At 34.3% G+C, this 15,261-nt stretch overlaps 3 protein-coding genes and 2 long non-coding RNA genes across 9 annotated transcripts; 2 read left to right on the top strand and 3 right to left on the bottom strand.

Moving 5' to 3' along the window:
• Positions 1 to 53: 53 nt before the first annotated feature.
• On the bottom strand, positions 54 to 1,686 carry LOC143259640 (dolichyl pyrophosphate Man9GlcNAc2 alpha-1,3-glucosyltransferase-like). Its single transcript, XM_076522836.1, has one exon. It carries the CDS (start codon positions 1,601 to 1,603, stop codon positions 98 to 100), a length of 1,506 nt encoding a protein of 501 aa, XP_076378951.1. The 5' UTR covers positions 1,604 to 1,686; the 3' UTR covers positions 54 to 97.
• A 745-nt stretch (positions 1,687 to 2,431) lies between these two features.
• LOC117228101 (uncharacterized) lies at positions 2,432 to 5,335 on the bottom strand. Its single transcript, XM_033483784.2, has 3 exons — positions 5,193 to 5,335; positions 4,608 to 4,709; positions 2,432 to 4,523 (listed from the first exon to the last, which is right to left on the bottom strand). Exons 1-3 carry the CDS (start codon positions 5,331 to 5,333, stop codon positions 4,194 to 4,196), a joined length of 573 nt encoding a protein of 190 aa, XP_033339675.2. The 5' UTR covers positions 5,334 to 5,335; the 3' UTR covers positions 2,432 to 4,193.
• A 138-nt stretch (positions 5,336 to 5,473) lies between these two features.
• On the bottom strand, positions 5,474 to 12,855 carry LOC117228100 (SUN domain-containing ossification factor). 5 transcript variants are annotated; one of them, XM_076522832.1, is made up of 7 exons: positions 12,438 to 12,855; positions 11,437 to 11,638; positions 11,233 to 11,363; positions 10,451 to 11,043; positions 8,474 to 10,380; positions 7,137 to 8,381; positions 5,474 to 5,610 (listed from the first exon to the last, which is right to left on the bottom strand). In XM_076522832.1, exons 1-7 carry the CDS (start codon positions 12,494 to 12,496, stop codon positions 5,593 to 5,595), a joined length of 4,155 nt encoding a protein of 1,384 aa, XP_076378947.1. In that variant the 5' UTR covers positions 12,497 to 12,855; the 3' UTR covers positions 5,474 to 5,592. The 5 variants fall into 5 exon arrangements, with proteins under 5 accessions (XP_076378947.1, XP_076378948.1, XP_033339673.1 ...); XM_076522833.1 differs by lacking the exon at positions 5,474 to 5,610 and adding an exon at positions 11,755 to 11,892 and having other exon boundaries at positions 6,019 to 8,381; XM_033483782.2 differs by lacking the exon at positions 5,474 to 5,610 and adding an exon at positions 6,019 to 6,734 and having other exon boundaries at positions 12,438 to 12,854.
• LOC117228103 (uncharacterized) lies at positions 5,503 to 6,488 on the top strand. Its single transcript, XR_004492234.2, has 2 exons — positions 5,503 to 5,619; positions 5,819 to 6,488. It is a non-coding gene; the product is annotated as an uncharacterized LOC117228103 (long non-coding RNA).
• Positions 12,856 to 13,311: 456 nt separating the features above from the next.
• On the top strand, positions 13,312 to 13,833 carry LOC117228102 (uncharacterized). The gene is made up of 2 exons (XR_004492233.2): positions 13,312 to 13,414; positions 13,561 to 13,833. It is a non-coding gene; the product is annotated as an uncharacterized LOC117228102 (long non-coding RNA).
• The last annotated feature ends 1,428 nt before the right edge of the window (positions 13,834 to 15,261 follow it).

The following is a 15,261-nucleotide window of genomic DNA, read 5'->3' as shown; positions in this document are numbered from 1 at the left end:
TTAATAGTCACCCTTAGGATAGTTTCTTCGAATTAAAAAATACAATGCAAATATAAATGAATTATTCAGTTTCTTTATTTCAAATTTATATATCTTTTTATATACAGAATTGCTTATAATTGAAATATAAATAGAATACAATAAAATGTCCACAAGAATATACAGAAATTAATAATGAAAATAGATCTGGATATCTGTTTGGAGGTTCTAAGAAACCACTAGCAATAGACAATGCTATCAGTCCCATAACTGAACTGTAAAATAGTGTATTTAGCAAAAGATTATACTTCAATAAAACACTAAAATTATTTTTACAGTAATACATTACATCTTTTATCAGTCTTGTAAAAAGTGATGTACTCTTATTGTTTCTTGATAGCTTTACTTTGGCTTGTTTTTGTGATTTTGTAGTTTCATTAACCCATGGCATTTCGTGACTAAGTATATCAGGATATAGCCAAAAAGTACTAAGAGTGTAAAAGATTAACGTTATCCAATAAGCTAAATATAAATTATCTTTCATAAACAAAGGTAACATGCTAAAATGCGAAATTATTAGGAACCAGAAGCAAGGGAATGGATCATTCTGAAAGTGCAATAGAACCGGAATTGCAACAAGCAGGATTGATTTTTCATGAACTTGGAATGAAAACAAGAAAAATGCTAGAGCACAATTAATAAGAGAAATGATGAATCTCTCTTTCTGTGGTTTCAAGTATAAATTTATGCAACTTGGTAAAACTGTAACTATCGTTGCCGCCAAACAGATCTTAGCCAATTGTGAATTTGTAAATGTATCATGTAATTTGTAAAGAACATTGATTGCGCACCAGATGTTTGCTACTTTATCTTCAAATACGCCTCTAGCAATTGGAAATAATCGAAATATAACTATGGTAAATGTTTCTAAACTTTTTACGAAGGGAAACCATGTGATAAAAAATGTAAAAACTACTGTAAACGATATGCAAAATAGATTTGCCAAATTAGATAATTTAAATCTTTTTCTGGGAGGTAAATATTTACCAAGAATATAGAAAAATATTGGCAGTGCATGGTAAAGTTCCATCTGTTTATAATTTAGAGCAGTTACAAATAAAAATGATCCAATAATGAGTGAATTTTGGAGAATAGCTGCAACGGCTCCAATAAACAGTCCTAAGGATATACAATTATACTGAAAATGACCATGATCTATTAATATTTGACCTGGGTAAATTAGCATTACTAGGATAGTGATATCTTGTTTATCAAAGCCAAATATATTAGACATTTTTATTTCTGTTCTTGATACTTGATTGCTTAATGCAAAGTAAATTATTGCTGGTAAATAGACAAAAATATCTGCAAAGAAAACTGTGAGCCTCATAAAATATTTATGACTTTCTGAGGAAATTCCTCTTGATTCGTGTAGCGCAATATATGAAGAATTGATCTCATTTGCAACATAGCCCATTAGAAAACTATGGTAAGCTGTTAAAGGCGGATAGTCTAATCCCCAATACTGTAAGTCATTGTCCGTAGTATTCATATACCACTTTTCTATAGGCAAATTAAAAGTTATCTCTTGCCAATGTCGTTGGGCCTCATAGTCTCCAAACATTGGGGGTTTCCCTTGACCACTATATGAATGGTATGTAACGCACCATCTCAATAAGAGTGCAAACAGGAGAATTAATACAATCTGCTTACTTCTTGTCATATTTATAATTTTAGATCCAAATACGCCTTCGGATGCAATTAACAAATGTGTTTCAAAAGCAACTTTTAGCAACCTACGTTTATGGTGGAGAATACCAGGTTAGAATCGATATAACAAAAAGAAATTTGTAAAACATATATATGGACGGAATAAAAGTCGGATACGTACCACATAAGAAGCGTTCAATCCTTCGGTTAATTTATTCTTAATGTGGCTCTCAGAATATGGCATATTTAACCAATAACTTTTTTGAGTCTGTACTTCAATCTTACCGCTTGGTTGTACACGTGGAACATCGAATACATTTATGTACATATGTATATACATATATGTAGTACACTTTGCGTAGTTTTGTTTAATGTATTTCTTACATAAAGTGGATGGATAAATAAATTTGAAGCTCCAAGATGACAATCACTTGAAGTAACTTTATTATTTCAACTATCTTCGTATTTTAATCTAATGTCAAAGTTCGTTAAACAATTTGATAGAACTCGGTCAATCGACTTTTCAAATATATCGATTATTTGGACCATAACAGAATTTTTGAATATTATCTTGTTATTAGAATTAATTCACGGTTCGATGTTAATTACCTGGAAATTATTGATGTTAATGGAACATGTCCCAGCACACACATTTTTCAGAAGCACACACACAATTGCTTTCTATGACGTATGTACGAGTTTTTAAAAATGTCTAATAAACTATTTTAAAAAAATCACTAACTTCTTTTTTTAGCGTTACTTTTATTTTCCTTGAATAAGTACATATATAATTATTTCGGCTTGAGTATTTAAATGTATATATACATACGCATATTAATTCATAATGTAAACGGTTCACTGCAAAATCAAATAATGGAAAATGATAACCATAAAACTTTCGTTTTATGTAACGATATAATTATCGCGCGTTGGATGTATACTTATGATATTAAACCGGGTTTTGTTTATTCCTTGCATTGGAAAGAAACGCTAAATCATTATACAAAGTAATTAATACACGTTTTACATTAGTGCAGGCAAGTTATCAAATAGTTCCAAGTAGTATATTTCGCTTTTCAAAAATTAAGCTTACTCGTTGTTATCACATAGGCCATATGTGTTGTCTTTTACACATGTGCAAAAAATTCTGAAAAATATATGATACTATAACTAATAACTAATTTATATTAATTGCCAATGTAAAAATATAATTTAGTCTTAAAATATATACATCATTTAGTAATTATTCTAAATATTTTTTGTAAATAATTATTAATAACATTATATTTCTAAAAATCTATACCAAAAGAAAATAATTACGCATTTAAGAAGCTGTATTATATACATGGCACATCAGTATTGTCTAATACCTGATTTCAGGTACCACCGATGGTCACTATAGTTTACATAACAATAATAAATTATCTCCAATAACTGCATGCATATTATATCAATATATGATTAATATACTTATCATTTTGTCAACTTTTCAAAGGATATTACATAAATTATATAAAATCTGTTCCTTAGAGTTAAGTAACATGGTAATATATAATCTGTAACTGCAGTTATAACTATTACTAACTATAATAAGATAACCAGAGTTGGACAATATTTGATGGAATTAACGATTAAATTTTTAATTCAACTGATGTAGAATAGCAATCAATTGAAAGAGATTTTTAATCATTCGTTATTTAGGATAAAATTTTATTATTTTGATTTAAAGAAATTTTAATATAAATTGAATTTCGTCAATTGATTAAATCACTCGGGATTTTTAACGATACATTCTTTTTATCCATAAGCAATCAAATTAAATACTATAATCGATTCATGCCCAACTCTAATGCACAAGAAATATATATATATATATATATATATATATGTATATATATGTACACTGTTTCATTAACAGTGGAGTAAAAGGCTTCATTCTGATTGTTTTAATAATACTTTCATAGAAAGAAATACATGAAGTCTGAACGAACTTATTGTTGAGGATTTATATTCACAATGAAGGCTATTGTGTTTTAAAGTATTGCATTCAGTAGATTTTCTTATAACAAGATGTTCATTAAATAGTGTAATATCTATCTACTGTTTATATTAAATGGGAAGAACGTAATTAATAGTGTGATAGCAAATACTTGTATAATATTATTATAGATGCGCATAGAAGCATTTCAGCTGCTCTAAAAAGATCTGTACAGTACATGTACAATATATGATCGCGGGAATTAATAAAATAATTATCAAACAAAATATATGCACTCTTCTTTTTCAAAGGGAACTTTTATATATATATATATAAATTCTTGAAATCTGATGAACATTTCGGTGAAATAGCTTTTCTTCTCTTTGTAGATCGATGTCTAACTCTACAATACATGTCTTTACATTGACTAGCAATAAATTATGTTTTATCAAGCATATACTAGTAGCAACAAATCAAAGAGAACTGATAGTGATAGGATAAGATACTCTCTTTAGACTTCTCATTCTTATTTTAGAAACTCTTTCATTTGTTTCGTTTGGTGTTGCATACTGTATTGAGCATTCTCCGCTTTTGTGATAAGACTATCCAATTTATCTAGATGAGATCCCATTTTTTCGTTAAGATCTATCTTTTTCAATGGTGTTGGTTCAGATTCTATGTTTCCTACAGTTTGCTTATCATCTGATAAGTCTACTGTTAATTGTTCATCGTTTGTTTCCGTTTTATTGTTAATCTCTGTCTCGTTGTGACTTGGTCCAGTAATCTTGTGCTCTGGAAAATTGTCTTTGAAAATCACCTTCACTTTGATGAAGCTACCCAAGCTGCCACAAACAGTCTGCAAAAAATCATAACATTGTTACAATTTTCAGATAGTGAGAATCATTTTTATTTACAAAAAATATATAATTAATTCTGTAACCTTGAATCTGTTAATCTTTTTCTGTGTTGCATTCAGAATACTGTTCAATTCGTCTAATCCACCACTGATTCGTTGTGCGGCTTCGACGGAAGTGTCTAAGTTCTATAAATTACAGGAGAATCTCTATTTAATTCACTCGAATATAATTCTTTGTTTAGAGAATGAAATTTTAATTAAAAATTTCAGAGTACCAATTAATTTAACGAAGTACGTAGGTGTTATTACCTATAATATAAAATAATTGAACTAAACCGCGAATGTAATTTAAAAAAAAAATTATTCAGGCACGTAATGTAACATAAATTATGCCGTACTGTAAAAAGAAAATATAAAAAAATGTAAGCAGCTCGAAAAAGCATTGGAATATTATCTAAAATTTATAACGATGAAAACGACCATAGAGTTTATTAAGAAAGTCTCTTTATTGCTAAGGGATGATTGAACCCAACCCCGAAAAAATGTCAAATTTTCTCATTCTGAATCTTACAAAAGTATAAATACATTTGTCTCTATATTACTATATATATTTGACACACGGTGAGTTCGATTATTAATCCTACTTTAACGAACTGTTAACGGGATTACCTGGATCATCTTATCATCGTCCCCGTCATTGGCACGATTTTCATCCTCTGTCTTCTGCGACTCTTTCCACTCTTCCTCGTTGGGTATCGGCAACCCCAACAATTCTGCTCGTTCGCACGCGTGGAGATAAGCCTGAGACATTTTATCGGAGACGAAACAATTCCACAACAGTAACAGATGTGCAACAATACAGCACACGGATCTTTCGTTCTCTAAAGACACTGAAATTCACTGGACGTCGGAGGGTGAGAAAGACGTGAACCACTTGGAGGATCCATGTTACCAGAAATCGTGCGCAAACTCCGTTAGGAAATAAAATACATAATCCCAGAGGGTTTGCGGAAACCAATACGATTCTTACAAGGAACACCCGCGAACTATACTACACTTTGTTGGAACTTCACAGGTTTACGGAGACCTAAAATAAGTAATTACGTGTGTTTCATCTTATCAAGAAAATATCTCCGACCCGAACGTTCAGAAAATTATGAATTTTTATCTATACGTATTCCATTCACCTCGAAAGTTTCATTGTTTTCTGAATTTTAGGATTGGAGGTATTTCGGAAAGAAGGGGGGAACAACCCTTTAGCGTCTCACTAGTCTTAAAAAGAATTTATTTTTCAGCCCTGAACACGATATTATAAAGGTGAAACGTCTAAAGGTATTCCACTCCTTACAAGTTACTCGAAAAAGTTCTGGCTGGTCTAGACATTAGCAAGATCGCATTGAAAGCACGAAAAATAAAAGAACAAGTTGGAGTTGAATGCTCTTGAAAATCTGATCGATTAACAACTGGATATAGATGTGTTAATTGAAACGACCACTGTATTAAAAATCGTTTGTATTTATATAGGGCGCTAGGAAAGTTTTATCATACAACTATACTTAATTTAATTTCTTCATTCTATTGACTGCAATCCAGAAACAGTTTTTGTTAACTAAATTATCGCAACAAGCAGCACGAAAACACACAGATACACACACACACACACACGCACGTGTACTCGTACACAGAAAAAAAACACTCGTCGTATAAACTTTTGTAAATAAATGAATAACCAGTATGCAAATACTTTGTACAACTATGGTTCGAGACAACAGTCGTGTACGACACGCTTTCCGTAAAACTCAAAACTTCAAATGTAACAACGTTCGTCTTAGGGCCATTGGCTGTTCGGGGGTTGAAAAACGTAACAAATTTTATAAAAAGCAGTGCTGTATTAAGTATGAGATGTTTAATATATATTTTAATAGTATTAGGCTATTACCATAATAAATATATAATGCAAACGTATTTATGTACAGTACGTAATAACACGTAAATCAGTCGTCTCTTTTAAAACGGGGGGTTAATTAAAAGAACATTGCACGTATATTAGGTCATACACTGAGATACTGATCGAAGATGCGCTCAAACTATCACAAATATCCACCTCTTAGAATTCACCCCTTCATATTTTGTACAAACTGCTGATCTTTCTTTACGTTTCTCTTTCCCAATCGATCGTCCTATTTGTGATAAACAGGATCAACGATGATTCTGAAAGTATGTACAAAAGAAAACCATAGGAAAATCCACTGCAATACACATTATATATAATATATGTATACGTATAAATCGAATAACTAGAAAATAATTCTACTGGCGTACCATAACGTTAAAAGTGATCAGACTTTTTCAAACGGTTCTATGTATACACGAACAACTTTCCTAACAGTAACATTTACATCCAGAAACATCGTACAAGCATGATTTCAATATAGCGTAACTCTGTAGTTTCGTATACTCTACAACTCTATTTTAACGTCATATCAGCGAAGCATTCAAGTTCGAGCGTTACACTACGCATAAAATGGAACCAGCGTGGTCTCTCGAGAAGTCTTGATTTAGCTTGGACAAGCGTCGTTAACAAGTCTATCTTAATCAAAAAAATTTTCTCACCATCTTCCTAAAACCAGTACTCTTTCTGTCCTTTTGTTTCGACATCGACACCACGCTACTGCTCCTAGACTCATCGCTTTGGTCCACTGACAGACCGTTAGCAGTTGTATCACAGTCGCTGTACAAGTTCTCGAGCAAAGATATCGAAGGTGTAGGACTCGTGCCCACAGATTTCTCAGTCGAGTCGCTCGAATTACGTCTCCGATCCCCGTTCACTGTGCTCGAATTTGTCTTCCTTTTTTTCCTAGTGCTTAAAGCAGTCTTCATGAAAAAGGATGTGGCGCTCAGCTTCGTGCCTTTTAAGATCACGCCGCTATTGTTTAAGTTCAAAGCGTCCGTCGACATTTTACCGGTTTTCTCGCCGGAATTAACGTTTTCCGAGAAAGCATTTACTGGCAACGAATTCGATTCACTCAAATCATTTATGTAGGGGGTGGTGAACTCCAAACTTTTTACAGATTCTGTTTCAAAGTTGTATCTACTTGGCACGATCACCTGAACAGCGGACTTCACTTCATGATTGTTAAACCAATCGTCTGTGTTCTCTGAAACCTGTTTAGGCCTTTTGCAAGTTTGACCATCATTCTGCTGGGATGTTTCAAAGGCTGACCCTTCATATAGAAGAGAATTTGGTGGGCATTCTACGATTGAATTTGGCCTCGTCTCACTTTTTAGAATTGTTTTGTTACCGCTAGTCGCGGCTTCTTTTTTCCGTTTCCTTTTCCTTTCCTTTTTCGATTCGTGAGATCTCTCGTCTATCATCAATTCGCGATAGGTTCCTGTGATATGAGAGGCTATCTCGCTTGGTCTTCGCTTTTTTGTTTTCTTCACGTGAGTGCCAAAATTCTCTGCGCTCTTCCGTCGTAGAGTTTCCTTCTTCAAGTCTTGGTTTTCTTTGCTCTGTATTTTTTTACTCGACCGACAGTACAACAGGATCAGGAATATCACAAAGATTTGTGAACACAATATAACAACGTATTGACCTATCATTGCAAATGTCCCTCGCCAACTGTTTCGATCGTATAAAAGGTTCTTCATTGAATTTGATAGAGCGGCTATTTCTTCTCTCAATATGGTAATTTCCATGGCTCTCATCATCTCGCGTTCGTCTCTTTTCCTGCTTTCTTCGTTCATCACCGCCACCGTTCGCTCCAAAGACCTTTGCATCTCTTCGACCTGCTTCTTATAGCGTCGACTTAACTCTTCCAGGTATTGCCCACTTAGAGACATATTCCTCTCTAATGCCTAAAAACGAAATTACAATAGTTCATTTTACAAGAATTGATAACATTAATCTTCATTATCGACAGAGTATCTTCTGCAGTCTTAGGACTTACCTTAATTCTATTAGACAAGCGAAGGAAAACAGATTCTTTTTGCGGCATAATATTCATCGTCGATTGCGTTGCAGACGCACTTGTAGCAGAGCCGCTTTGCATCTGCACCGCCTCCCCTTCTAAGTCCTTCAAGTCGGATAATAGAGTATCCAACGTCAAAGAATCTTGAGACGATAATTTCATTTCTTGTTCTAGAATCTCTGGTTGCTTTCCTTCTTGTTCGAGCCGTTCCACTTTCTCTATAGTATTTGGTGCGCCTCGTGTTTCTGTAGGTTCTGCATCAGCTACTGTATTGTCATGCGATGCTTCATTGTTATCATTGACTGCCACTGATATAGGGCCGGTGGCTTGAGGAGAGTTTTCAATCACAGTACCAGGGATGGCAAAGGATTCTTCAGGAACTTTTACGGTTGTACGCTGTCCAGTATTTGGGGATGATTCAGTTGACAACATCTCAGCCGGAGGTATCTCTTCCGTGTTGTCTTTGCCAGACTCCAAAGTAGGAACCGAGGACTCGTTTTTCACCTCTTTCTGAAGCGTTGGCTTCATTTGCGAGGCTATGTGATCTGGACTCGAAGGAGTCTCAATAAATTTCTCAGGTTCCTCATTTGGTAATTCCTGACTAGTTTTCTGTTGATCACGAGAAGATGCTGACTTAGTGCTTGCATTAGAAGTAGAGATAGTCGAAGAACCCTCGAGCGGTTTGGTTGACTCGTTGTAGTTCTCATTACCTTTACGAGACATATTTTCTTTGCTAACATCTTTGGAATAATTAAACTGTGTGGCTATGTTAGCTATGAAGCTTGTATTCACTACCATTTTACCCTCTTTTATTGCTAGCATGTTGCAAAGCGCTGCGATATACTCAAGTTTAAAGATAGACGTCAACAAATCTTTTTTCCGACTTTGCCCTAATACTGCATTTGTAATTTCCTCGGCTTCCAGACTCAAGCTTCTCCTGAAAGCTTCAACGTCCACTTGATAGCTTCTGCAGAACCCACTTTGTTTTAATGTTCTATTCACAAAACTGACCTTCAGTAACTGATTCAGTTGATGATCCCTACAACTAACTAACTGGAAGACCTTGGCGAACGTCTGGGCCGAGCAATTGTCACAGAGAATAGTGTACCTCGGCGTAGTACAACTTGCTAATGAGCCTTCGATTATGCCGTCGTCGTTTACACTTTGTTCAATAGTAGTGATGTTCTTGTCGGTGAATTCCCTGGACTTCCCTAGCACTTGAGCCGCTTTCTTCACTATACTTAAGACAGCATCTCTGGCGCTACCAAATAAATTTCTTGGAGGTTCGCCGACGTCGACATCTAAGGGTTCTTCCTCGTCGCTATCCTCTTCATCATCTACATCTGTGCTGGTTTCTCTAGAAATTTGGTTCTCCGTTTCCGTCTCCAAGACCTCGAACTCGCTGGTGCCATAAGCCCGAAATAAAGAGACCGGACAAAAGTGTTCTGACCCATGGTATGTATGGAGTTCCACTTTGATAAATTTTCCAAAAAGGTGTGGCCTCAAGATGAAGCTTTGAATGTCCTTCACATCCTTCGCAGTGAACTGGCCGACTAAACTCCAGTCTCTCGTGGGGAAACGGTCACTGATGTACACCGAGAAATCCTTAGGAGTAGAGCTGAACAGCTCAAAATTGGCCAACTCGATTTTTTTGGCCTGAATCGCCTCGCAAAGTTCTACTACAAACCATATGCGAGATGTGCAAGTGTTTAACATGTATTCGTCCCTGGTAGATACAAGGACGCTTCTGGCACTTCTGGCTTCTGGATTGGTTGCCACAACTTTGGCTCCGCAATCGGGAGAAGCGTAGTTCTTGGAACGAACCTTCATTCCACCCACCCTTTGCGCCGGCATTCCGGAATTTTGAACCGATGCGTTCGAATGAGCTTGAGAAGAAAAATTCACATTAGATTTAATTTATACAATTTTAAGTTTCATGTAAATGTGCACACTTACTTTTCTTCTTTTCAGCCTCTTCCAATCTTTTTTGCGTCCATTCATTAAAAGATGGAATATCTTCATGTGGATCAGGAGATGCTACAGGCACAATTTCTTCACCAATAACAATGGTGGGTGCTTCATCTCTTGTATGTCCCATTAACCGAGCTTTAGCATCAGAGTCGCTGAGCTCAGGAGATCTTGTAACTATTTTATCTACTTTTGGAACTTCATCAGGAAGTATTTTACCTTCACTTTCAAGAATCTCTGTCTCATCGATAATAATAGGTCCTTGTTCAGCCCTCACTACTACTACACCTTCAGACATTCCTTCATCATTTGATAATAATTCTTCTTCAAGAATGTTTGATTCGTTCAACCTTTCATTTTCTTCTATAACAGTCGATGGAATCTGTGTAGTTGATATTTCTATACCTTCCTTTTTTGTTTCTTGTCCAATCTTGGTAGTTTTTGTTAATAAAGATGCATTTTTTCCAAATATTCTTCCTCTAGAGAACTCTGCTGTAAACTTTGGTTCTACTAAACTTTGTAACTCTGCTGCTGCTGTATCCACCAGTGTCAATACCGCAGCTTGTTCAGTTCCAGAAATTCTGTCGGAAAGAGAAATATAATTTTTAATGTTCATACTGTTTTATTTTCATTCTACTGTTTATATAGAGCAATGGATATTACAGTTATTTAACTGTAAATCATGTGTGAATGTAAATGTCAATGGAGATATTATGTAATTCGAGGTAATGAGATTTTCGTATCAGTGTTGGTGTATAATAGAAACTTACCCATGCGATAGATTGGGTTGTTGGGGAAGACTCTCAGCCACAATGTCTACATTTTTGTAAGGATTCTCTTTTCTTTTTGTTTCACTGTTTGTTATAGTTTCCAAGTTGAGAGATGTTTCAGGATAGTTTTCCTAAAAGCAATTGTGCATTACTAACATCACTTTAATGCAATTAATAACACATCTTTCCGTTTTGAATACTTACTTGATAATACTCTTTGTAATTGGATTCCAGTTTTCTAGGGTTTTTCAGTTTAACAACAGGAATATTGGATGACTCCAAAGTATCATTTTCTATGCTGTCCAATGTATCATTATCATAAATTTCAGATGATTCATTCTTTTTTACAGATGAAAAATAATTGTTTTCTGCATTTTCTGAAGCTACTATGACGAAGAGGAGGGCACTATTAAAAGAATTAAATAAATATTTTATTTACTAAACTACACAAGAGATACAATTTTAACTTATAATAATTATAAATATTTGTTAAAATATTCATATATTGTTGAAGATACAAACATTTTTGTTATAATATCCATTGGTGAGTTCAAATAATAAAGGGTTTCATACAGAAATTAGCTTAGAACACAGTTCGTAAAATGTATAAAAATGATGCAATACAAGGGGTTAAAGAGTTTGTTCTCAAACATGAAGGTTCTGTAACAGAAATGTATTCAAACATAAAGACAACTGCATACACGGTACAACTAGAAACCATGTTCTAATGGAAATGGGAAACGTTTTGTCGTTATCATGCTTGTGTTACAAAACGTAGACCATCAAAACCACTGATAAGTTTTAACATTGCTAATGTTAGAGATAATAAAAGAAAGGACAAGTTTAATGGTCACACTATACTTTTCCTATTTAGGTTTCAGCAAAACAAACTGGTTTAGCAATGTACCAATACAGCTTTTAGCAGCCCTAAGTAGCTCTTGTATGTGTGAATAGTTAACACTAAACGTACTGAGTACTGAAAATGACTGGTATGCCTCATCTCGTAAAAGTTATAAAATCGCATTTATTTAAACAACGCGATTTTTAATATATTATATGCTTGAACAAAGAAATTTAGTTAATCATTTTCCACGAAAGTATCTTTGTAGTTTGTATAATTCTAAAATAGAGAATTGGAAGAAACCGGTCATTCGACTGGCAGTAATACGTTTAGTGTTAATAGAATAGTAACTAAAAGCACTTGCCTGGAGGCGACCGATATGAAGAGCAATGTCCAGTACACACAAGTTACGTGAATCTTCATTTTTTCGCGGGTCTCACATCACAAATCACGTAGAAAATGCTGTTGTCAGCAGACAGACACTTTTATTAAACGTTGGATAATGTCATTGCTCCATCACCATATCATTGTGGTTGCCGCCATCACTACCGCTTTTATCACTGTAACTACCTCCATCTCCATACCGATTCTGCCATCACTGTCGCCACCAGTCACTGCTGCTCAAAAACTGACGTGTAATTGAACCGTTGGCGTTGACAAGATTAATTCGTTAACGAGCTTGTCAGCAGCTTCCTTTATCATAATGCGAGGCCAATTTTTCTAAGGAATAATTACGATCAACCACGGGAGTGTACATTTTCCTCAGAACACGCATTGTGGGCTATAACGTTATAACAAAAACAGCTGATTCGACTGACGCATGCGCCCGGCGCGCCTGAAAATAATGTATGTAATGATTTTTCAGAATTTGACTGTAATATTTGAGGTATAGTGAGTATCACATATTGGTTTATTACATTATTTCTATAATAATTCATTTCAAACTTTTATTTGAAGTCTCCATTTTTCGGAATTTTTTTGGTGGTTTTATTTTTTTAAAAGTAAGATTATTAATAACAGCAACTGGAAAAAATCTGTAACGTGTGTTTTTGAGAGCTAAGATATGCTTGAATTTTTTTAGAATGTTTATATATTGTATATTTACTTAAATAGGTAGTTTACTTTATTGAGATATTTTTGGAAAACATTTTATGGGTAATCACATGAATTAATTGTACATTAACTTTATAAAAATCTACTACTATATTACAGATCATATTTATTTAAACAATTCTCAGGTTAGTAGATGATACAAGTAAAAAATAAAGAATGTAAAATGTTGGCTACGCTGATCCAAACAAAATGACAGTGTATCAGATTGTATGCAAGAAGCAATGAAAGGTAAGTAGTCTAATAAGGAAAAAACGTTAATGATAATGTACTTAAAATGATATTATAAATACAACTACTATAAGTTAACATTAAATGAATGAAACAAGAACAATTGTTACTTACGGGGCATGTTTATTCTATACCCTGTTAAATAGAACACACCTGCACCGTATCACTGTATGGATTATGATTATACTAAGTAATAAGAGATCATCTAAGTCTAAGGAATGTTAAGACTGGAAGATGATGTAACAGAGTCTTGAACAAAAGAAGGAATACTAGAATCTTCATACACTTTCATTTTAATGCCTATATTTTTCTATTTTAATCTTTTATTTTATTCTTTTTAGATAAGTAAACTGAGACTAGATTCAGTTAGTAGACTCAGTTCAGCATAAATAAAAAATGGCTTTAAGTTATGCAATTTATATGAGTGCATTTATTCACTAATTAATATTTTATTTAATTTATGATATTCTTGTTGGGAACACTGGAATAATGGAGGGTTGACTAGATACTTTTAAATAAATGTACGTTTGGTGACTATTTATCGGTTTAAAGATTTCCATACAAGGATTGCTAATTTTCTACAAAATCTTTTTTTATTTTTCCATTTACTGTAAAATAAGAGATTCTACTTAATTAGAGCCTGATCTGTTGTAATTCGGGGACAGTATTTCATCAGAACGGAACTTCGAATTAACATTCTGAAAAAGCGTATTTCACCTCCGCGTCTCGGAGACGGGAACAGAAGGGAATTCGTAGGATGAATTCCCGTCACGATGAAGACAGACTACGGGGATAATTTTTAGATCATAATTCCATTCGAGTTCGGATGATCCGCGACGGGTACGGAACCGCAATTACGGGGGTTGCAAAGGTGATGATGTTCGGGGAGCGAGGACGGAATTCCCGACCGGTCCTATATCGTTTTCGCGAAGGAAATTTAATTAGTCGAAGACCTGGTTACCACAGCCTGCGCGCATTCGAACGTGTCGTTCAGAACGAAGCGATGGGGCTCAAGGCATGATTGTCTTATGCAAGATAAATGACGTTGCTATGCTACGAAATGTTCAACGAACAGGAAAAAGTAGTAAGTTCAGTAGTAAGAAAATCCATGGAAAAATTCCAAATCGATGTTAGAATTTTGGAAAAGTCAAAGGTGTCCCTGGAGCACCTTGTGTGACCATTTCTTTTTACTACAATTTTTTTTCTATTAATTTATAAGTGAATCTTTGAATCTGTGAATCTTTATGCAAAATAGAATTTGTCTATATCAGCTGCAGGTAATTGAAGCCAAATAGAAATTTGCTTCTTTTTCTAATAACGTAAAGAATGGAAAATAATGTGTTGACATTCTTAAATTTTGTTAATCATTTTAGTGTTTTTTACATTTTATCTACTCATTTTTGCCCTAAATATTTATAATTTTTTTAATCATTACAAGATCGACCTTTGTAATTAAAAACGAGCATTTATAGTTCAGGATAATTTAATTATCGACTTAAATCGTTGTTACGCAGAGAATTTTGACTAATTTTCTTCTCGATTCACATCGACCCCGATACCGGCACACGCTTAAGTGAATCTTTTGTTCCCGTGTTGCGTCCAGAAGGGCGTTGACGAGCAAATTGCGGCTCATGTTGTGAGCTTTCATGGGGTTGGAACTTATAGACTCATCGACGGAATGACATCTGACATGTAATTTCCTACAAACTCAGCGTGCTTACTTGTTTCGATCATGTACGGACAGATATTTGGCAATGGTTTACGAGATATGGATAAATTAACATGTAATCCCATCTGATTATTAACATACGTTTACGTTACTATATGTAATGCCCATTTAATCTCGC

Source organism: Megalopta genalis, chromosome 6, assembly GCF_051020955.1.
Source record: "Megalopta genalis isolate 19385.01 chromosome 6, iyMegGena1_principal, whole genome shotgun sequence".
NCBI lineage: Eukaryota > Metazoa > Arthropoda > Insecta > Hymenoptera > Halictidae > Megalopta > Megalopta genalis.
Note: the sequence above shows the minus strand (reverse complement) of the source record. Positions and strands in the feature narration are given on the sequence as shown.